The sequence below is a fragment of the Acanthochromis polyacanthus genome, chromosome 12, assembly GCF_021347895.1.
Source record: "Acanthochromis polyacanthus isolate Apoly-LR-REF ecotype Palm Island chromosome 12, KAUST_Apoly_ChrSc, whole genome shotgun sequence".
In the NCBI taxonomy this organism is placed as follows: Eukaryota; Metazoa; Chordata; class Actinopteri; family Pomacentridae; genus Acanthochromis; species Acanthochromis polyacanthus.
The window spans coordinates 29,181,690-29,203,837 of record NC_067124.1 but is presented as its reverse complement, the minus strand read 5'-3'; the positions used below and the strand labels follow the sequence as shown (position 1 = coordinate 29,203,837).

General features: G+C 38.9%; 1 protein-coding gene across 1 annotated transcript; it reads right to left on the bottom strand.

Moving 5' to 3' along the window:
• Positions 1-38: 38 nt before the first annotated feature.
• On the bottom strand, positions 39-21,059 carry mtx1a (metaxin 1a). Its single transcript, XM_022212038.2, has 8 exons — positions 20,935-21,059; positions 13,379-13,448; positions 13,210-13,289; positions 8,012-8,104; positions 7,752-7,934; positions 3,016-3,092; positions 2,669-2,826; positions 39-758 (listed from the first exon to the last, which is right to left on the bottom strand). Exons 1-8 carry the CDS (start codon positions 21,013-21,015, stop codon positions 529-531), a joined length of 972 nt encoding a protein of 323 aa, XP_022067730.1. The 5' UTR covers positions 21,016-21,059; the 3' UTR covers positions 39-528.
• Between the last annotated feature and the right edge of the window lie 1,089 nt (positions 21,060-22,148).

The following is a 22,148-nucleotide window of genomic DNA, read 5'->3' as shown; positions in this document are numbered from 1 at the left end:
AGAAGCTTGCTGAATATCTCCACAGAATCAAAAACCCATGAGTCTTAAGTTATAGATTTATTATTTTTTGTCATTGCCATGTGATTAATTTTGTTGAAGGCAGAAAAGAAGCTGTGTTGTTTCTGAACACTATTTTGGTTTAGGGAACAGAATGAACTCATTCTAAATGGCAAAGTAATCCTAAGTTAACTTTACTTACTGAAGGAACAATGTTCATAAAAAATGCAACAAAAGTTAAGAAAAGTTCAACAAAATTGCATTTTACGAAACAATGGTACCCATTTTAAAGAATATCCAGTGAATAATTTAAAAATGTATTTCTGTACATACACCAGCACCAGCTTCTGTCCACTAAAAGGCACAAGGATGTGTCGATAAATAATTTTTTAATAAGAGAAATTTCATACCAACACGTCTCTTGTGGCTTTCTTTGGTGAGATACAGTTAATCAAATATCTGTAACATCCAGATTTTATCCAGAATACTTTTACTTCTGTCCATGAAGTCCTGTGATGACGCCTGTCCACCTCAGCCATCTCCTTCCTCATCGTCGTGGGATCCCATATGCTCCAAGTCTGGCGGCTCCTCCAGCGCCTCCTGCTGGACGTGCTGGATGGACACCATGCCAGTGAGGAGGGCGTAGCTCAGCATGGCGCCCAGAGCTACTAGGGCCGAAAGGATCTGCTTCCTCCGCTTGTTGGGGACGTGGTCGAAGTCTCCACCTTCAGGCTGGGACGACGTCTTCTGGCTGGAGCTCTCTGAAAAAACACGATTTGAAGGCTGTCAGTCATGAGGTCAACAGCTCTCATAGATCTCATAGACCAGACAATCTCCAGACTAGTTGGTTGCAGGAAGAACAGAAACCTGTAAACACCCTTGTTTTATGATAAGCCTGAACTATCTCAACTGGTTCAGGTCTGACTTGTTTACCGTTTACTGGGAGTTCGCTCCAAACTAACTGAAGTCAAATAAGTCATTTGTGTGGCTACATTTTGCTAAAATTGATGGCCAAAATTCATGTGTAAACTTTGCAGACAGGAGTTTGTAAACTCAAACTCAAAAACAAACATCTTTCAAAAACTGCAGCTAACTTGTCTGTCCCAGATAGCAAACTGTGGGTGAATCAATGTTGAATCTATGTTGAGACCTAACGTTGAAATTATACAGAAAGCGCAAGGTTGATAAAATGTTGAGTCAACGTTTGCTTACATAGATTACATGTTTGCAAACATAGATTCAACATTAATTAAACATTGACCTGTCAAACATTTTAATTAAACCAAAATACAACGTAGATTCAATGGTATCTTTTAAACACAAACTTCAATGTTGACAAAATGTTGTTAAATCAACGTTGATCCAACCATCAGTCTTCAACCGTAACCACAAGTCAACCTTCTTAACCCCAATTCAACATTGATTTAACATCTTTTGCTATCTGAGTAAAGTGTGATTTATGGTTGAAAAGCAAATGTTGACTCAACATTTTATCAACCTTGCGCTTTCTGTATAATTTCTACGTTAGGTCTCAACGTAGATTCAACATTGATTCACCCATAGTTTGCTATCTGGGGTGTTATAATCCTCAGTAGGTTTTGGGCTGAGATCACAACGGTCCAAAATCTTCCATAGGTGTTCACTTTTATCGACTTAATTTAAATCGATTTTTTTTCTATCTAATAGTATTTTCTATCCCTTACATGATTTAACAGCATTTAGCAGTGAAACGGTCAGATTTTTCCTTCAAGAATTGTTAAGAGACCAGAAACAGAGCTCACAGAGTCATTCAGGTGACCAGAAACATGACTCCAACTGAATCACGATGTGTAAATCAGGTTCTATTTTAATGGATTGTTAAATGTGTTTCAAGATGGACGACTTTCCTGCTGAAGTCAAATCTACCTGTAGGTTGTAGAAGACATGCCAGTCATGTTGATCATTTACATTTGGAACACTTCCAAGTTTAGGATTTAATCTGTTCAACTTTCTAAACTTGGAAGCATAAAAACACCAAACAGAAAGCAAACTGGGAGCCTCTCAGACACTGGTGCTGCTGATGGTATAAACTAAACACCAAAACTTCCTAGAAATCATCAATGGTAAAGCAAAATCTGGAAATAAGACCCTGAAATATGAAAAAAAAGTCTGCCTGAAACACTGGTCCAATAATCAGAGATCCAAAGTGATGACATGCATGTCTTCTCACATTATCCATCTTTTCCCTAAATGCTTGAATGATTTCAACCATTTTTGTTTGAGCAGCAAACGTCTCCATGTGTTTTTGTCTTCAATGAGATAATCTGTTTACAGCAACGGTTTACATGACATCACACATTCTGATTCCAAAAGATCTCAGTGGTACAAAAGCACAGCCAGACTCAAGGTGGAGCAAACTTGAACTCATAAATCTGTCAAACACTTAAAAATCGATGGTTCTGAAAAAAAATGCAACACGATATTCTTTGGTGAGTTTGATCGTAAAGCCTGTGGGCAGTTTGTCAGAAAATGTAAACATATTGAAATGAGTGAGAAAACCTTTTCTTCCTGAAAATAAGAAGTCTGTACAGTCTTTACACACGAAGTTTAGTTCTTGGTAAACTACTTCACTCCTTACAATAAATCAGCTGCTTATCATCACACATTTCCAGTCTGGGTGTGTTCGCCTTACCTCGGTTATCTCTGGGGAAATAGAGCAGCAAGATGTTGGTGCAGAAGTTGGTCAGGTTGTCAAGGGATTTCAGACACTGTTGCAGTTTCCCGTTAGGCAGTTTGGACTTCAGGATGGGTGCCAAGTGGCCAAACACATAGGCATCCAGAGATGAGGGCCTACAGTGGAAAAGCTTATGATTTTACAAAGTGCAACACCAAGAAACAATAACTTGACCGGAGATGTTATATCAATCATGATGTCACTTGTTTACAGCAGCTTCGGCAGGTTTTAGAGGTCATGTTGGCTTAGTATTTACAGACCTTTAGTGACTGCCTTTCCATGAATACGATTGTGGATGAACTTACGAGTCTCCAAAGAAGAACTTGTGTGAACCGAGTCGTTGGGACAGCAGGTTCATACACTCTGCAGCATCACGGTACAACTGAAAAACACAAAACCAAGACAAACAACGCTCACAATCCAACAGGTTTTTTGATGGAAGCAGATCAGCAACGCTGTGAACAAAGACAGCAAGACATAATCTGGAGTGTAAGACGTCAACATCTCAAAACTATCCCTGGGTCTTGGTCACAGAAACTGGTCCAGACTAGCCAAAATCTACCAGAAGGTTCTTGGTTTGTCAGAACCACTCTGCAGTCAATCAACTCCTTCTTCGTGACCTCCCAGATAGAGTCCTTCTACATCCTGATTCTGTAGTAGCCATGGTCAGAGAAGCGAAAATGCTGAGAGACAATTCTCAGAACTGCTGCGAGTTCAACTAAAAGTCTTTCTTCATGATCTTCTACTGGTTTTTGAGAGTCAGCAGCTGGAGTCATCCTGGTCCATTGAGACCTGTCAGCTTATTTCCAGAATCTAGTTAAATCTGAAAGGCCTGATCCATCAGGAAGGTCTTCACCACTGGTTTCCTCCAGCAGGTTCAAGGGCAGTTCAAGAACAGGTGCCATAAGCCTTCAGCCGTAAACCAGCTGATTGTACAACAAAGTCTTGGAACATGGCCCACTGTGATCTTGTGACCCTGACCTTATTCCTCCTTGTCCAGGGCAAACCTTACTGCAGTTCATTGTTCAACCTCCTGCTGTGTACACAGCTGTGCCATGACCGGCATCTCTGATTTACTACTGCTGACAGGATGCATTAAAGATCCAACAGCAAGCATAAATTACACTGTGGAAGGTAAGGCAAGAAACTAACATGGCCAAGGTCAAAGGTCTATAGACCAATGGAAGTGCCTGAGCTAAACATGTAAACTGTGGTGGTTAAAAAAAAAAAAAAAGGTCATGAATGACAGATGTGCTCATCATTAATATCTTTTCAGTTCAGCCCAGTATTAGTAGCTTTCTTCCAACTTCTTTCACTGAAAGTTTCCACTGTCTTCTCTGTGATGAGTTTTATGACCAGTGGGCTTTTGAGACTTGCTAATACCTCCACTGCTTAACTTCTGAACCCGACAGGTGCAAATTTCATTGTTCTTTTGCTGTGAGGCCATGTTAAAGTCACATGTCTGTACTAGAGCAGGTGATCTCAGGTTAAATCAATAAACTAATTAGTTAGCAGAAGTTACCAGTAGACATAAAATGCGAAATAACAGAACGGGTGGCAGATTCACGTAACTCAAAAAGAAATATATGGGTTATTTCTTCAATGTAAAGTCAAGAGGTCACCACAATTTAAGGAATCATCCAAGTGTTAAAAGGTAATTGGTTAGGAAACAGTTTCTTAAATTATCCTCAACTCATCGTCAACTAGAAAGCCGTTTTATGAGTGTTAAAATGCATTTCAGTTTTAATCAGTGAATTGACTCAGCTGGCTTAATCATCATCACAAACTTTGGTCGCAAAATGACAAGCAGTTGGAACATTGTATGTTCCAAAGACTTAACAATGTGGCTGAAAGCTCCACGTCGTTTCGGTGTAAAAGTTTCCAAGTACCCAAGTCCACAAAAGTCTGGGAGTACTTTAAATTGTCACAGAACAAACAGGTGGTTTGTGCACCGCACAGAGTTTGGATTGCAGACCACAGCAGCACAATGCAATGCACCAATATCTGAAGAGAAAACACAGGAGGATTGTGGAAGATGCACCTCCACAAAAGGCAAAATCACAAGTGATGTCTGTTCGTTGGTGTTAACTTTTGTCCTTGTAATTACTAAATACACTCACAAAGCACCAAAGGTGTCTGTTTGCTACCTGAGAAGTTCCAACAAATAAGAGAAAATGTTAAGGCTACAATTTTAGGGCTTACTCTTTGACATGCAGTGTTCCTTACCTATTAATAATTGTATATTTGCTATTATCTTAAGCACATTTCTTTGTGTAACCTTTGCTTACATGTTATTTTTTGCCATGGCATACAGTTTACCAAAATGAAACGCGCCTAAATTAGATAACCGATTAATCGGTTAGGTTAGAAATGTCCCAATCAAGGCATTTTTTTAAACTGATGTGATAGGATGCGCATGTGGCTCTGTTCACAGAACAACTGGGCTGTGGAGGTAAGGCTCCTCTAAAGCTCCTCCAGCAACTAATGGTAAATTATACAGGTGTGGATGACAGAGAATCTTCTCCTAAAGAGTATCTCCTCATGACACACATTTGTTATAATAAATTAAGCACCTTGGACAAATGGCCTGTGCCGACACTGCAGTTTTAAGTCACAGACGTATGTAATCACCCCAGCTTGATTCAACATTGAGCTCTGACTGGACTTCATTAGGCGTCACTGAAATCTTTGTCATGGTGCCTTTTTACTAGTTAAACCCCTACAACACACTCTGCTTGCCAACACAGAAATGCCAGCATTAAACAGTATGAGGTGGCACCTCGTACAGTATTTGAAGTGTGTATTATCCAGAAAACTGGTATCGAGTGAGGACTCCATTTCGCCAGATACAAGCCTAGCTCAATGGTAGGAGGATGTAGGTATAAACCACCTGTCATTTCAGGAAGCTTTGTCCTCTCTTCTTCTGTCACTTTTTTGTTATGATTAAAAACCTGCGAGCAGAAGCCCACCGCATTGAAACTTTTGCAGGGATTTGGATGGCACAGTAAGGCTGTCCTGCTACTGTTTTTTTGGGGGATTATCCTTTATAGTCATAGTGCTCGTCTCCCTGTACGCAAATGTTCCACCAACACATTTCCACCCATTGTTATTTTGATGGATCAGTAAAGCCAGATCCCTCACTTAGCCCCATCCACAATGACCGTGATTGGTTTAAAGAAACACAAAGAAGCTAGAACGTTTTTTTTTTCTCTCAAGTGGAATTATAGCGACCATTTTGTTTGAGACTAGCAGCTACAAAAATATTAGTATGTCCGATTTGGAGCAAAGAAACATTTTAATCAGGACATCCCTAGTTTAACTGATTAATCCATGAAATAGTCAATAGATGAATGGATTGAAAAACAGTAGTTAGTGGCTGCCTTAAAAAACCTCCTATACTGGTATTTGTATCTTTGATCTAAAGTTGAATAATCCCAGTCAACACAGAGAGAGCCATTGTGGAAAAATGCATGGATACCAACGCTGGCTTTCAAAAGTGGCCTCTCTGAAGGTTTCTCCTGCTGACAGGAACAACTTGTTCTTTAGTGACATTTCCCTGAACGCTATGTGACCTCTGACCTCTGTCCAGTGGGCTGATTGTTCCACACCAGTAGTTTTCCAACAGAAAAGCCCACTGAAGAAAGTTTTCCTTTCGCGCTACATTTGTTCCAACCACTTCAGCAGCCCAAACACATGGAAACGATATCTTGGTACAAACTGGAAAACTGCTGCATGTTCTGAAGTTACGGCAGCCGGCCGACACACAAAATCAAAGTCAGTCCTGTTTCCTCACAGACAGACAAAAACGCTCTCTGTGGTTCTGATGAACATTTGGTGCATGCTGTGACCTCATGGCAGTTTTGACATCATGTTTAATTTTAGGAGAAAAATCCAATTTCTTTCGCATTGAGGTCTAAGAAAAAACAAGTATCAAACAAAGAAAAAAGGGAGGAATTACGGAAGAAAGGATAGATAAAGATGAAAGAAAGAAAGAGATGGAAAGAAAGAAAGACAGACAGAAAGACCGAAGGAGAGGGACTTATGAATGAAAGATGACAGGAATAACAGAAGAGAAGGAGAATGATTTAAAGGTGAGACAGAAAGATTAAAAGGAAGTCTGAAAAGAAAAAATTAAAGAGAAAGAAAACAGAAAAATGGAAAAACAAAAACAGACTTATCCATGTTGTTTTCTTTCCTGCTTATGTATATGTTTATACATCAAGAAGATTTGTTTAATTCTTCCTGCAGATTTTCACACGAATGAATGAATGAATGATTTTTGAACAAACCACAGATGAAACTTTGACTGAGCACTTCTCATGTCCTGGCTGTGAGCAGGTAGAAGTTGCAACAGATGTGTGGTCAGAAACAGCAGATCGACTCTAGCCTAGCTTAGCTAGACTTTGTATTCCTGTTATAAGGGATATACGGAAATACGGTCTAGCCCTCCTCCATTGACACATTTTGACAGGTTGTCAAGCTCCGAGCAGATCAGACCGAACCAATCAGAGCACCAGAGGCGGGAGTTAACGATGCGTCATCTTCAGGGCCGAGATTACCCATCTAACACCTGTGCACCTCCCGCATACAAACGAAATGGCGACCGCAACAGAGCGAGGTTTCTCTCGTGCGCTTTCCTCTGTTTTGCACGGGCTGAATTTGTCCTTAAAACTGGTCGCCATAACTGTTTGGACTACTTCTTCTTCTTTTAATTCCGGCAGGCTGTACGATAGAATGCGTAATGCTGCCCTCCACTGTTGAAAGGGAGAGCTTAGATTTTCCTCAGGACCCCTGTACGGCGAAGGAAGCTGTTAAAACTACAAAATATCATGGCGGAAAGGCAGCTGTTAGGTCGCTTAGTGATTGCGTCACACATGCGTTACGCTGATTGGCTCTCTCCAATTCAAGCTGTGATCGGTAGTCCCGCCTCTGGGCTAGATTTGGTTCAATGGAGCAGTTCCAGACTGACTTTGTGTGTATTTGTAATACACAATATAAAGGCTGTCTGGTCCCCAGGCAAGATCGACTCCAACCTCCTCACCTCCTTCTCCAGCTCCTCTCCAGCCTCCAGGCTCTCGTCTCCTCGCAACAGTTGCAGTTTCTCCAGCTGTCGCCGCTGCATTCGACCCGGCAGGAAGAAGTTCAGGGGGAACGGCATGTGCTCGGCGTACCAGCGGCGAGTCACGTCCACGTAGTTCTTCGGCTCGATCCAGAAGGTGTAGATCTGCAGAGATTCAGGAACGAGTTTAGCACCAGCAGATTTTCGGTCGGTGAAGGTTAAAAGAAAGAAACGTGTCTCACAAGTGCCGGCATGAGCTTCTCCTCCATCAGAGAGATGAAGGCCAGGCTGTCGGCTCCCTCTTTGGCCGACAGATCGTAGTCTGCATTGTATTTCTAAAAAAAAAAAAAAAAAACACAAATTACCTTTCATGTTGAGAAACTGAGAAGCAGCAGAAACTTTCAACATTGCAGCAGGTCACTGATACACCTGAAAGACGCCAAAATATTCCAAACCAAGTACTGGTGCTGTCTAACCACACCTGGCTCAGATGTTATAAAAAACAAAAAACAAAATATGTAAATGAGAAACGGCTTCATTTGGAACGAGTCAGTTTTTTTCTAGCTTGATATTTAATCTGTTTTGTGCCAATATAGTAACCAAAAATGTCTTAAATATCAAATAAAAAAGAAAAAAAACTGACTTATTGCATTGTCTCAGTACAGAAAAAGAAAAATATATAAAATATAAATACATAAATGAGCAACAGCTTTATTGGGAATTGAGCTGCATTAAAGGCAGTATATGGGAGTTAATATGAATTAACAAAAACAGACACAAAAGGGAAAAAGAACCACACAGAGACACAAACGGACCACAAAGAGATGAAAAAAACAAAAAATAGGGACAAAATGATCACAAAGACACAAAACTGACTTGAAGGAAACAAAAATGATCACAAAAAGAGACCAAATGAAGCCAAAACCCACCAAAACAAAAAGGGTAGCGCAAAACAACCGTGAAGACATACAAAATGACTACAGACAAAACTGACTGCAAAGAGACACAAAATGACTACAAATAGATACACAATGAACACAAAGAGATGAAAAGCACCAAAACAAAGGTACACAATGACCACAAAGACACAAAACTGAGTACAAACACACAAAAACAACCACAAAAAGAAACAAAATGACAACAAATAGACACCAAATTAGACATGCAAAACAACAGAGTGGCGCAAAACGACCATAAAGACACAAGATGACCACAAAAAATGCAAAATTACAAGACACTTAAGACTGCCACAAAATAAGAGGAAAAAATAGGAAGTTTTATTGGAAAGGCTGATGAGGAGGAAGGATGGAAAAAGAAGAATGGAGTGTGAGTGAAGGCGATAAATGTGAGGTAAATTCTGTAGCCGAGCGTGAAGCCAGTAGTTTTCGCCTCTGAGCTTCTTCAGCAGCTTTCCTGTCGCTGTGGTTTCTGAACAACCTACCGCAGCGTGCAGGCACCGAGCATGCTGGGTAATGTCTTCCAGCTGCCCGTTAGCTGCTGAATGGAGGCTGGGGGTAGCGTTTGGTTCGGAGACGTGACTTCTACCGAAGGGAATGTGTGTCAGAGGACAACCAACTGAAGGAAGAGGATGCAGATTTATGAATCAACTGTTCTCTTTGGGTTGTTCCTCTTTGTTTTAGAAAAAAAAAAATTTGAAAAGGGCTTTGATTTTGGGTTTACAGTTTAGATTTATCACAGTACGGCACTGTCTAATGCACTATTTGTACATTTGCAGTGGAGCGCAGAAGGTGGAAACAAACCTGGAAGCTAGAAAACTCTTCAGTTAGCGTGCCAAGCAAGAAGTTTTTATTCAAGTGAGTGAATGTATGGTGTTTAAATATTCTCAAAAAAAAACAGGGAAAATGTAAGTAAACGCCCTCTCAAGTTGGACAACAAGGACGACTCGGAAAGTGATAAAAAGGGTTACATGACTTCCCCGTTTGTTAGCCGCCATACATGCAAAAACATGGTGGACAAAAGCAAGACCACAAAGCATCAAAAACCAACAAAATATGCGACAAAAAGAGACATAAGAACTCGCAAACAACAGAGATAAAATGACCACAAAAAGATGCAAAACAAACGTAAGACGATGCTTGAAAAAAACAAAAAACAACGAGATATAAACTAAAAAACAGACAGACTGATGAGGGAGACATAATTGACCAAAAAGAAACACAAAATACCCACAATAGGATGCAAACTGACCACAGAAAGATAGAAAACGGTCATACACTTACAAATGAGCAACATAAATGACCCTGAAGAGACATGAAGGGACCACAGAAAGATTAAAAAAACAACAATATAAATGACACAAAATGACGCCTTCTTAAGGAGGTTCTTGAGGACATGTTGTGGGAACATGGCAGAAGAAAGTAAGAGACAAAAACCAACAAAAAAGACGTGAAGTAACAAAAAAGACACAAACTGATAACATAAAGACGTAAATAACACAACAAAGACATAAATTCACAAAAAGAAAAACATAAATGACTAACAAGAGTCGAAAAGTGACCCCCAAAAAGACACAAAATGACAAAAGAGATGTAACGTAACAAAAGACGAGACACAAATTGACACGAACGCCCCCTTAAGTCTGAGCGGCAACTTGGAAAGTTAGTGAAGATTTTGACACACAACTTGCCAAGCTGTTGACGTCACACATGGAGGAACACACTGGACGAAAGGGAGACCACAAAGAGACAAAAACCTCATCCCTTCAGCCTCTGATCAGTGTTTCTGTGTGATATTAACATGTCCAGTTGTGTTTAGAGTGACCGGAACAAGCTTTTCATCTCCACGGCACGTTTTTAAACATGTAAATCCATATGCTGCTGTTCGCCTGCTCTCTCTCTGCTTCCCCCTGCTCAGCTTTATGAGAATTATCAGCTCTGTTGGAATGTGTCTCTGCTGCAGCTTCCTGTTGTTTAATGAGTTTTTCCAGTCGGCTGGAGACACACACACACACACACATGTCCAGTACTACACCGTACGCCCGAGAGAAAAGTTCTGACTGCAGAAATAACAAGTGAATCTCTGAGTTTTATTCCTTATAGCTCAGTCAGCTGGATCCCATCAACACTGAGCCTCCTGCAAATCAAACTACTGTTTGTGTACGAGTATCATTATTATTACTGCACTACTAGTGTACTACTACTACTACTGCTTCCCTCACACTGTAGTTTTCGTTCAGCTGATCAAAAATAATTATCTATTGACTGTTGGATAAAAAGATGGGAAAGTAAAAAAAAAGACGATACTTGAGCTTTTATTCAAATCAGCTTTGCTAAAATCCAAAGAAAGTCATCCTCACCAAGATGACTCCATTTACCAGAGCCAGAAAAGTAAAACCATAAGACATGTGGTTCCTTCACGGAAATTAACCAAATTCAAGCTTGAAATTGTGATATTTCAGCACAATCACTTTATTCTACACTTCATCTTTGAGTCTGCCAAAAAAATAAAGAGCGCTTCATGAAATTCTGACAACACAAAACATTCTAAGCTCCTTAGCACAACTGATTCTCCATAATGGACCCAGCTGTGAGTAACAGTCAAAAATCCGAGTTTTCAGGTGAACTGCAGGCAATGTGGGCACAGAGCAGAAAGAAAATAACATAAAACATGCTGGGCCAATACAATAAATGCAGCATGGCTCAAAAACAGTACACAGAGGAGCAAGTAGTTGGAGATACATTCAGCATGGTGAAACACCTTTCTACAGTTGACGTGCTGAGCAGAGTGATAGTTTGTAGAGGATCTGAAAAACCATTCATAGTTAAATATGTACAGTTGGTAGAGTCACCATTTTTTGAGTACTGATAACACCTGCGGACACTTGCAAAAATGTTTGACAAGCCAATTTGAGGTTTTTCATTCATCCATCCATTCTCTATACTCCACTTTATCCTCACTAGGGTTACGGGGGGTGCTGGAGCCTAACCCAGCTGACTCGGGCGAAGGCAGGGGACACCCTGGACAGGTCGCCAGTCTGTCACAGGGCTACATATACAGATAGACAATCACACTCACATTCACACCTACGGGCAATTTAGAGTAACCAATTAACCTCAGCATATTTTTGGACTGTGGGAGGAAGCCGGAGTACCCAGAGAAAACCCACGCATGCACAGGAAGAACATGCAAACTCCATGCAGAAAGATCCCAGGCTCAGGATGGGATTTGAACAGGGGATCTTCTTGCTGCAAGGCGAAAGTGCTAACCACTACTCCAATGTACAGCCTGAGGTTTTTCAATTTTTGCAAAATAAATAAATCAGGAACTTCAACTTCAGTTTTCTTTAATTTTGTGATTTATTGAACGCTACATGTGTCATGCTAAATTGTAGTCAATTCTCTCTCCTAGTCATGGTTATGCTGTTTCCATAGAGGTGCAGGACTTTTTATTGCAGTGAAAAATGAGCCCACACTGAGGAAAACTGTGACAAGAGCAAAAACATACAGGAACTGCTAGCAGTTTTCTCTTCCATGAAATGATAATGCACCGGTATCACCATATAAATAAGACATAAAATCATTTTTTGTGTATCTCCTTGGGGCAAAATGTTAATTAAAGTGAACACAAAACACCTCATTGGTTGAATCTGCTTATGTATAAATAATACAATTTGCAGATGTTTCCTCGATGTCTCACACAGGCTACAGCAGAAGCTAGCTTGGTGGCTGCACACAGAGAGGTTTCTAGTCTCCATCAGTAACTGCAGCAGCTCAGACAGACAAGAGACCAAAAACGAGTTTAAAAACAGTTAAATAAGTTGCTCTAATGTCAGATTTACTCAAGTGAAAACCGTCTGTTTTGGTTTTTTTTTTTTAAATTGAATTTCTATAGGGAAAATGAAGAAGAGTTTGCTGATGCTTACCTAAATTGTTTTATTTGAACATAATAGTTTTTTATTTGTTTCACCCTAAGTACTATTAATCATTAAATAAATATTAAAAGTGAAACATTTTAAGAAACACATACAAAAAGGCAACATTAGAAAAAAAATCCAGTTTTAATTGACTTCTAATAACTTTTTACTGTGGAAAATTGAACTGCTGACTGTTGCTCTGGGTTTCTGCCTCTGCTTTGTTCTGATCTGTTGGTTGAACAAACTCAGTTTGTGGTTAGAGTAATAACCACACTGGACACAAACTGATTTAAATATTAAATGAAGATGTAAAACTTTCAGAAATCACTGCAATATTTAATTCCTACAGATAAGATTAACAGATTTATAATGATTTCTGAAGATCTTGACAACAAATGGAACATAAGGTGAACCTTGAATTAAATTTCTTAATCTAAATAATAAAAAAACTGAAATTTTAAACATTTTGCATTTTTACTCTACAGTATTTATGGCACTTGTCTGACTAACTCTTGGACACCAGGGTTGATCAGCCCTCAGGCGTGCTGGGAAGGATTGGGTGGTTACCTGTTTTCTGAGGTGGATGATGATGTCAGAGGGCCGGGACAGAGTCTCTTTCTGATTGGTCCTCAAAGCAGGAAGCGAACCTTTGAAAACGAGAAAAAAAACACAGATAAGTCAAGACTTTCTTCTGCGTAGCCCCTAGTGTAGCTTTAATGTGTTGAATGTCTCTTACCGCTGGGACTCCTCCAGGGGTTGGAGATCTTCCGAAGTTTGAGAGGAGCTCCAGCAAACTGAGCGTAAGCCTAAAGAAAGAAAACACAACTACAGGTCAGCTACGCAGGCAACCAACTGCACTTGAACATGATCACAACCTACATTTTGACACTTTTTTTGCATTCCTCAGCTTGACGTTTCTGAGGTTAGACGGAATCCCGCCAAATTCAGCTTTAACGGGCAACTTGAATGAGTTAGTACACAAACTTTGGATAAAGTCTACATTATTTTCTGTCAATGTGTCTGGGAAATAAAGGGAATAATTATGCTTGAGAGGTGTTCCTAAAACATCATGTTTTAGTATTTGGCAGATTCGGAGCATCGTAAGACAGTTCACAAACAGACACGCACAGAAAAAATTGTCTTAATTATATTTTGTCTTCGTTGTTGCATCCAGCATTACTAAAAGTTAATTTTCCACTGCAGGAATTCAGGGCAGGGCTGACATGAAACAGCAATGGACCTCTAATTGATCATGCAACAGTTTGGAAAATTCTTGAACATGAATCATTTCAACAGGTTGATGAAAATGTATACATTCCAAGCTGATACAACCATATTAAAACAAATTTGGAAAGTGGGAGTGGCTTGTTAAAGGTGAATTACGTGTAAGAAATGTATTTGTTGTCGTATTTATGCTGATTTTTGATTCGCGTCTTCATATGTACAGCATTTATTTTTGTATTCACTCATGATTTGCTGCGTATTTGGATTTTGGTATTGATGATGTTTTGTACTCCAAAATATGACGAAGTAATGCTGGAGTTCAGTTTGTTTCAAAGTGACATTTTAAGTTTATCATTTGTTAATTGTCATTTAAAATAAAAAAAAAACTGCATAATAAAAGTTTACTGTGGGCTTAGTGTGGAGCAAGAAATAGCAAAGGATTGAGGCTTGTGGCTCTTACAGTAAAAGTTGGAGATGACTCAGTTATTCTGGAAATAAAAAATAAAGGTTTTGCTCCGAGTCGACTGCCTCGTTCAACTTTTACAACCAGAAAAACTGAGGAGGAATTTCCTCATAAATGTGCAGCCGTGAAGTCAGAGTTTGATGAAGGTGAAGACGTTTGTTCCACGGAGAGAAACTGACACACAGCTGTGGCTGCACAGCTGGATCTGTGGGTTAAAGTAATGGAAGAACACAGAGTAACTACAGGCTGAAGAATAATTTCATGTACATGATGCTGCACAGTCAGGTTGTACTGGTTATACTGTTTAAAATAAAGAAAAGTACAGACAGCAAAAAAAAAGCAATTAAATAATAATGTTCAGATAAAGAGGGCAGCATAATCTATCAGACATTAAGAAATGTACAGACCAAAGTAAAACAATCATATTCACAAAAGGCTTTTCAAAAATATACTATTCTTGAAAAAGATCTGTGATAGAGAACAGAACCAGTGAGTGCATTAAAGGTCACATATAGTGAAAATCCTTTGCTCATTTTTTGTTAAAATCTTGGAAATTAAATATTTTAAGATATGAAAACATTGAGTTCTGTTATTCCTCAGCTAGACAGCCTCCCAATTTCACAAGTCAGTTTGAACTATATTCTATATAGAAAGTGAGGAACCAATAGTGGTCCAGCTTTGTAAAGACCCGCCCCCTTACTACGTGCAGGTGAACCATTCAGATGAGCAGCTTCTTAACAGTCCACCAAGTCTGTTCACTTTTTGAGCTGCTTCTGTAAAATGTCTAAGCTACTACTAAAGCTCCCCAGATGTTCTGCTATTGGCTGCAAGAGTGAACACAACAGTCTGCATGAACTCCCAGCATCTGCGGAACTAACATCCAGTGGATTACCGTTATTATTGATGGAAATGTCACCACAACAGTAAAAATGCAGCGCTCGATTTAGACGGTCGCCAGGTCGCCATGTGCGACTAAAAACCGATTTTGGCGACCAAAAATGACAAAAAACACACTGGCTAGGAGCCCAAATATTTTGATTTGGGCTACTGACCTCCAAATCCAAGTTTTAGCCGAAAATCACCGAGCTGAACCGCCTATCATGTTTTCTTCATGGGGGCAGCCATTTTGTATGATGTCATCAACCTCCCATGATTCCCGGTGCTCGGTCAACTTACTAGCCTAGTTGACTGAGCAAAGTCTCAAGCCTGACAAGCTGCCTTCAGGCAAACTCCAGCTCAGGTCTGACTGGGAACAGGGAGTTGCAATTATGTGAAAATAGAAGCACTTAAAATTGATGGCTGCTGTAGTTGAAAGGTATGTAAATCACACTTTTGCCATATTATAAAAGAGTAAATTTCACATCAAAATATTTATTTCTATTTCTGTCACACATTAATCTGATTTTGCCTAGTGAGTTGGGAAATAAAAATATTTAAAAAAAAACACATGAACTAACAAATTTTTGGCCAATGTAAATAATTGTTGCTTTCTAATTTGTTGTAGTTTTCTTCCAAAAATTAAAATCAGTTTAAAACTTATGCTCAGATCATATTTATTATAAAATTTTGGTCCCATCCTGCTATATTCTCTAATCCAGGTGCAGCGCAAATTATTACACATTTAACGCACAAAGGATGCAAAAAGTAGGATTAATTTTTTGGCCACTAAAAGTTGATTTTGGCTCCTAAAAATGTCTAAATTAACGTATGTTGGTGGCCCAAAAAATGTCATTTGGGCCACCGGACCTCTCGGCCTTAAATCGAGCGCTGAAATGTATCAGTGTGCTATGTGGCTAATGGTAGCTTTGATGGTATGCCCACAGGACAGAGCTCTGCAGAAACTGTAACACTGTGGGACTTTCAGAGTTGGTAGAACCTTTAATTTATACTATGACATGAGAGACAAGGCAGACTTTGATTAATTCGCTGCTATATAGAACCTTTAAACATGATCAGTAATCAGTCATGAAAGTATTTAGTAAAGGATGAACGTGGTAGAAATAGGGCTGATGTTTTCTTTATGAAGCTGAGAATCATGTTTTGTACTAATTGCAGCTGTGAAATAATTCTGCGGGTTTAAGCCTGACGATATAACCCTCTCACAACCTCATCTTTAAAATGTTCCTAATTTAGGGAAAGTATGGCGGGACAACTGTACGCACAATGTAGCGTGATATCTGTTGTCTGTATCGGCTGACAGAAACCAGAGAGTAAATATCTGCTGCTGCATGTTTTACCACATTGTGTACAAAAATGACCTGCAGTATAAAGACAAGTGAGCCATAACTAATGTGCTTAACATGAATAAACACTGAAACAGTCCTTTATAATGAATTTGGCTTAACGGGAAAGAACCATTTATTCTAATATAGAGCTCCTGCTGAACATGCTGTAAAATCATCAGAAATGTGTTTGTAAAAGCTGCTGTTATGTAACGCTAACAGGCTCAGACGGTCATTACTGCCTCTGTCCAGCTGTGAGCATCCAATAATAACTCGGACTGAGGGACAGTAACAGGAAAAACACTCCTCATCAAGCAGTTTCGGCCCAACAGTAAGACGTCATTTATCGTGATGAGGTGTTGGAGGTCACTTTCACCACAAGCCAGCCAACTGTCCGGTCCGTTGTAACCTGATGATGCTGATTTCTGAGTCATTTTCAAGCTAACGATGAAAAGCAGCAGACAAACTGCGGCAGCAGATTCCCGTTCCTGCAGCAGTGTGGAAAATCCAGCTGTGATTCAGCAGCAGCAACACATTACTGTTTTCCAACCACAGCATCATTACCCAGCTTGCATTGCTGCTCTGCTGTGTGATGTCAGTCCAAAACAAACATGTTTCAATCAGAGTTCATTATTCAGAGGAGCGATGCAGCCCTCAGGGCGGTCTGCAGGCGGGATCCTCGTATCCACACTGTCACAAGACTCTCAGGACCGCATCAGTCATGGAAACTGTTTGCAGCCACAAAGCATTCTGGGTGGTCACGAGTCCTTAACTACAACCAGGAACTTGACTTAAAGGTCCAATCTGCTGTGTTTCAGCGTAGTGAAGCCTAACAGGGTGGTAGACAGTCACAATCTTTGCTTTTCTACATGATTTATTCAATTTTAGGCAAAAAAAATCTCGGTGGACAGAAGCCATATCTGCTCATTTTAGTTTGTGGTCAGAAAAAAAAAAATCAGCATTTTATCTTGATATGAACTGCAAATAATTATTTTTACTGTTCATTCATCTTTTTATTGTATGGAATAACTGATATGTTGTTTGGTCAATTAAATATCAGAAAAAAGTACAATTTCCATCAGTGTTTTGCAAGGAACAAGATGACAAATATCTTGTTTAGTCCACATTTCAAGGATACGTAGTTTACTTTCAAAGAGGATGAAAGAAACCAGAAAATAGTGTATATACTACTTGGTGTTGATATATATGTATATAAGAACACTATGTGCAATTTTGCAGAAACTTTTCTGTAAACATTTGTATTTCTTCTAGAAGGAGAATATGAGTGTGTGCAGGGTGTTCTGCTCTTTTTCTTGCACTATTTCTTGTATTCGCTGCTGTAACATTGAAAATTTCCCCACTGTGGAATCAAAAAAGGTTTAATCTGTCCATCTAATCTATCTATACATGTTTAAGAAGCGGCAATTATAAAATCTAAACATTTTTTCTGAAAAAATTACTCAAACCGATTAATCGGTACCCACTTTTTAACCAACTGATTGGTCGCAGTTTCCTTGACTTGAGCTGCAATGAAGAATTATTGTTACCCTTGATTAGTCTGATATGTCTGGATTACTCGAATAGTTGGTCTGTTAACAGTCAGAAACTAGCAAAAATAAAAAAACGTCAGCTGGTGCTTCCTAAAGCCAAAGATGACAAATGCATTGTTTTGTCCAAAGATTTTCAATTTACTGGGATAATGGTGGGAAAAAAAAATAAAATATTCATATTTAAGAAGCTGCAATGACAGAATTTAAGTCTCAAACCAAATATTAAAGCAGTTTTACCATTTTATTTTATATAGTTAATTATCCACTTAATTTAATAGTTGGTGATTAATTAACTAATCAATTATTCATTGCAGCTCTAGGGACAGTTAGTTAGAAGCAGACTTCCAGTAAACATTCAGTAAACATGAAATAAGCTGGTTTTCATACTGTCAAAATTAATGAAATAATCTTGGACACTACAACTTCAAAAAATATAGTTTGCATTCATGTTACTAAATAGTAGCTGTGGATATTTTTTAAAATATCTCATTATGTGTCACTAAATACATCAAACACAAGAAAAAGGAGCACCTTCGCTGCCATCAGACACCATAACAAGCTCATCATCAAGTAATTACACGTGTGTTGTGATTTTATTATCCTAAAGCCCAACAACACGACAGACTTTTGTTTTCAAAACAAAAGAATAAAAGTATTCAGTTTATAATTACATGTTCAAGGTAAAGCAGACAGCATTTGTGCTTTTTTGATTGATAATTTAAGTGAAAAACTAAGTTGGTAAAAAACCAACATCAGTCAGATGGAGGAGAAGCAGAGCATCACACAACAGAATCAGTTTAAACACACTCTGGTGCTGTCTAGTGGTGGTCGGAAGAATTACAGACATGCATCTGTGATTACTTTTCTAACCAGGACTGGGACGATTTTCCACCAGAAAACTTCTGGTTTTACCACCAGTTCCAGCACATAACAGCTCTAGAAAATCAAGCATTTCTACCAGTTTGTACTGCAAATAGTTTCAGGTAAATGTATTGTTTTCCTGCCGCTTTTACCTTCCAAAAGCCAGTTAAGGATGTTTAGTGGACAGAAAGTACATGCAATTCTGTATTTATGGACAATTTTTATGTTGTTTTAAGCATAGTTTTGGCTGTAAATAAGACTGTCACTGCCTGTTATTATTATGATTAATCTGTGTATCATTTCCTCAGAATTGTTCCAAATTAGGTTCAGTATCCACAACTAAATCAGCTCTGTGTTCTTGAAAATGCTTTAATAGACTTCAGGGGCAAATACAATCTTTTTTTCTGGCTATCTGGTTCATGGATTAATGAGATCTACTAATGGCATTATTTTTGGAAACATCCTCCATTCGTCACTGCCTGCACAGTGCTGTATGTGCAAAACCAACCTGCAAGCAGCTTGTTTTAGAAAACAAAACGTCTTGATTCTCTGACTCCAGCTTTTTAAATGTAAATATTCTCTGGTTTCTTTCATCCTCTGTGACAGTATACTGAATATCTTTGACTTGTGGATGAAACAAAGACAATCTCAGTCCTTGAGAAGCACGAGAGGACCATCCAGAAAGTAATCAACTGTTCACTAAACAACAGAAATGATCATTAGATGCAGGTCAACTAGGAATTTTCTATTTAAAGTAGTTATATTTAAACATAAAGGCTGAATTAAAACACATTCTTTAGTACTGAATGGAGTGTTAGATGACCATTTGACTATGCATATCACAGTGTCATTGATTGTTTCCCTGTTCTGACTTTGTGTCTCTATGTAGACAGTTTAAAATGGTAAAATTTATATAGCGCTTTTATCCAAATCACTTCACATGATACATCACATTCACGGCGGAAGCTGCCATGCAAGGAACTAACCACAACCCACCAGGAGCAATTAGGGGTTCGGTGTCTTGCTCAGGGACACCTCGACATGAGCACGACAGGCCGAGGATCAAACCGGCAACCTTCCAGTTACAAGACAGCCACTCTACCCACTGACCCATGCCACTTGTAGCTTCTTAAGTTAGTTTTGCTTGTCTTTGTGGTCATTTTGTGTCTCTTTGTGGTTGTTTTGTTTACCCTTTGTCATTTTTGTGCCTCATTGTAGACCATTTTTAACTCCTTGTAGTTGTTTTGTGTCTGGTTGCAGCTGTTTTGTGTCCCTTTATGGTTTTTACTCTTTTTAAACAGTTTGTGCCATTTTGTGTCTCTTCGCACTTGTTCTGCGTCACTCTATTGTCATGTTATGTCTCCTTATGGTAGCTTTGTGTCTCTGTTTTTTAGTATCCCTCTTTTAAGTAGGTTTGCATCTCTTTATAGTCATTTTGTGTCACTTTAAGGCCTTTTCCAACAATTTGCAGTAGTTTTGTCTCTTTTAGATCCTTTGTGTCGTTTTCGGTCTTTTTGCGGTTATGTGTCTCCTTATGCTTGCTTTATGTCTCTTTATGGTCACTTCGCATCGCTTTACAGTCATTTTGTATCTCTTAATGGTAATTTAGTGTTTCTGTGGTCGTTTCGTGTCTCTTTATGGCAATTTAATGTCTCTTTATGGCAACTTAATATCTCTTTATGGTCATTATGTGTCTCTTTATGCCAATTTAATGTCTCTTTATGGTCCTTTAGTGTCTCTTTGCAGTCAGTTGATGATTCCTTGTAATATTCTTAGTGCTCAACTTATCAATATCTCTATTCATTGTATGCTCTGTCTGTCTTCACTGCGCAAACGTCCGTGAACCGCGTCGTTCATTGAGCCGTTAGCATGCTAACGGTAGCTACGGCGCTTTAACCCGCCTCTCTGAGCGTCACCGGCACCGACATACAGCCGGTGACCGAGCCCGGTGTCGGTGTGAACGGACACTCACCAGAACCACCAGGCAGTCGGTGTTGACGGACGGTAAACCCCAATCTCCTTCCCAACAGAAAAGCTCGTCAGGAGCCGCCATCTTGGATGACCTCTCACACCGGAAGAAAAGCGCAGACTACCAACATAAAAGCTCATACTTCAAAAATATAAAATAAATTTAAATTAAATCAAGTTTAAATCATTGGCTGTTTGTACAAATGTTTAAAATAAATGATTATTTATATAGCTATATACGCTGCTGTGTGAAAACTAGGGTTTATTTAAGCCAGTAGTGCAACTCAAAAAGAAATCCAAACTTCTATTAAAATCCTCATCTTAAAATACAGCTGAATTTATAGGACAGGCGTCTTCTTTAATTTGTGTTTGGTGAGATTGTCAGGTGATGTCATCTCGTTGCACTCATTTGTTTCTCTTCAGTTCTTTTGTGTTTTTTTATGGAAGTTTCATTTCGTTTTCAGACATTTTGTGTCTCTTTGCAGTCAAGTTTTAACTTTATGTGCTTGTGTTCAGTCTCTCCTAAGACTTTTTGTGTTTCTTTGCAGTTGTCTCATGTCTTTTACAGTCATTTTGCATGTAACTGTATTTGCTCTGCATCTCTGTTGTTGATTTGCCTTTCTTTGCAGGTGTTCAGTGTTTCTTTGTACTTGTTTTGTGTCTCTTACGTGTGTCTTGCATCTCTTTGCAGTCAATTTGTGTTGCTGTGTTCCTTTTGTAATTTCTTTTTCATCATTTTCTGTCTTTTTTCAGCTGTTTTGTGTATTTCTGTGTCTGTTCTGTTTCCTCTTTGTGTCCCCTAGTGGTTATGTCATGTCTCATAGTTTGGGTCATTTGGGCATGTAGTGTATTTTTGCAGTTTTTTTTTTGGCTTTTGTGGTTATTTTGTATCTCTTTGTTTACAATTTGAATTTCTTTTCAAGTGTTTTGTGTCTCTTTGTGTTCATCTCTTTGCAGTCGATTTTCTGGTTTCTGTGCAGTTATATGATGTCTTTTGCAGTTGTTTTGTCTCGTCAATCATTTTACGTCTCGTTGTAGCTGTTTTGTATCCCTCTACAGTTGTATTGTGTTCAATGGTTGTTTTATCTTTTATCTTTTGCTGCAGTTGCAACTTTGAAAAATCCAAAACTCAAAACATTTTTTTCCCTTTTTCTACTTAATTTCCCTTGTGCTATTTCATAGTTCTGTTGTCTTTGGTTTTCTTCTACAATGTAGAAT

What these genes read in the sequence shown, in the direction of transcription:
- mtx1a (XM_022212038.2), bottom strand. Translation starts at nt 21,015, where the DNA reads ATGGCGGCTCCTGACGAGCTTTTCTGTTGGGAAGGAGATTGGGGTTTA. An exon ending in CCCCTGGAGGAGTCCCAGCG is followed by an intron (nt 13,290 to 13,378) that starts GTAAGAGACATT and finishes TCGTTTTCAAAG; the next exon opens with GTTCGCTTCCTGCTTTGAGG. An exon ending in TCATCCACCTCAGAAAACAG is followed by an intron (nt 8,105 to 13,209) that starts GTAACCACCCAA and finishes TTTTTTTTTTAG; the next exon opens with AAATACAATGCAGACTACGA.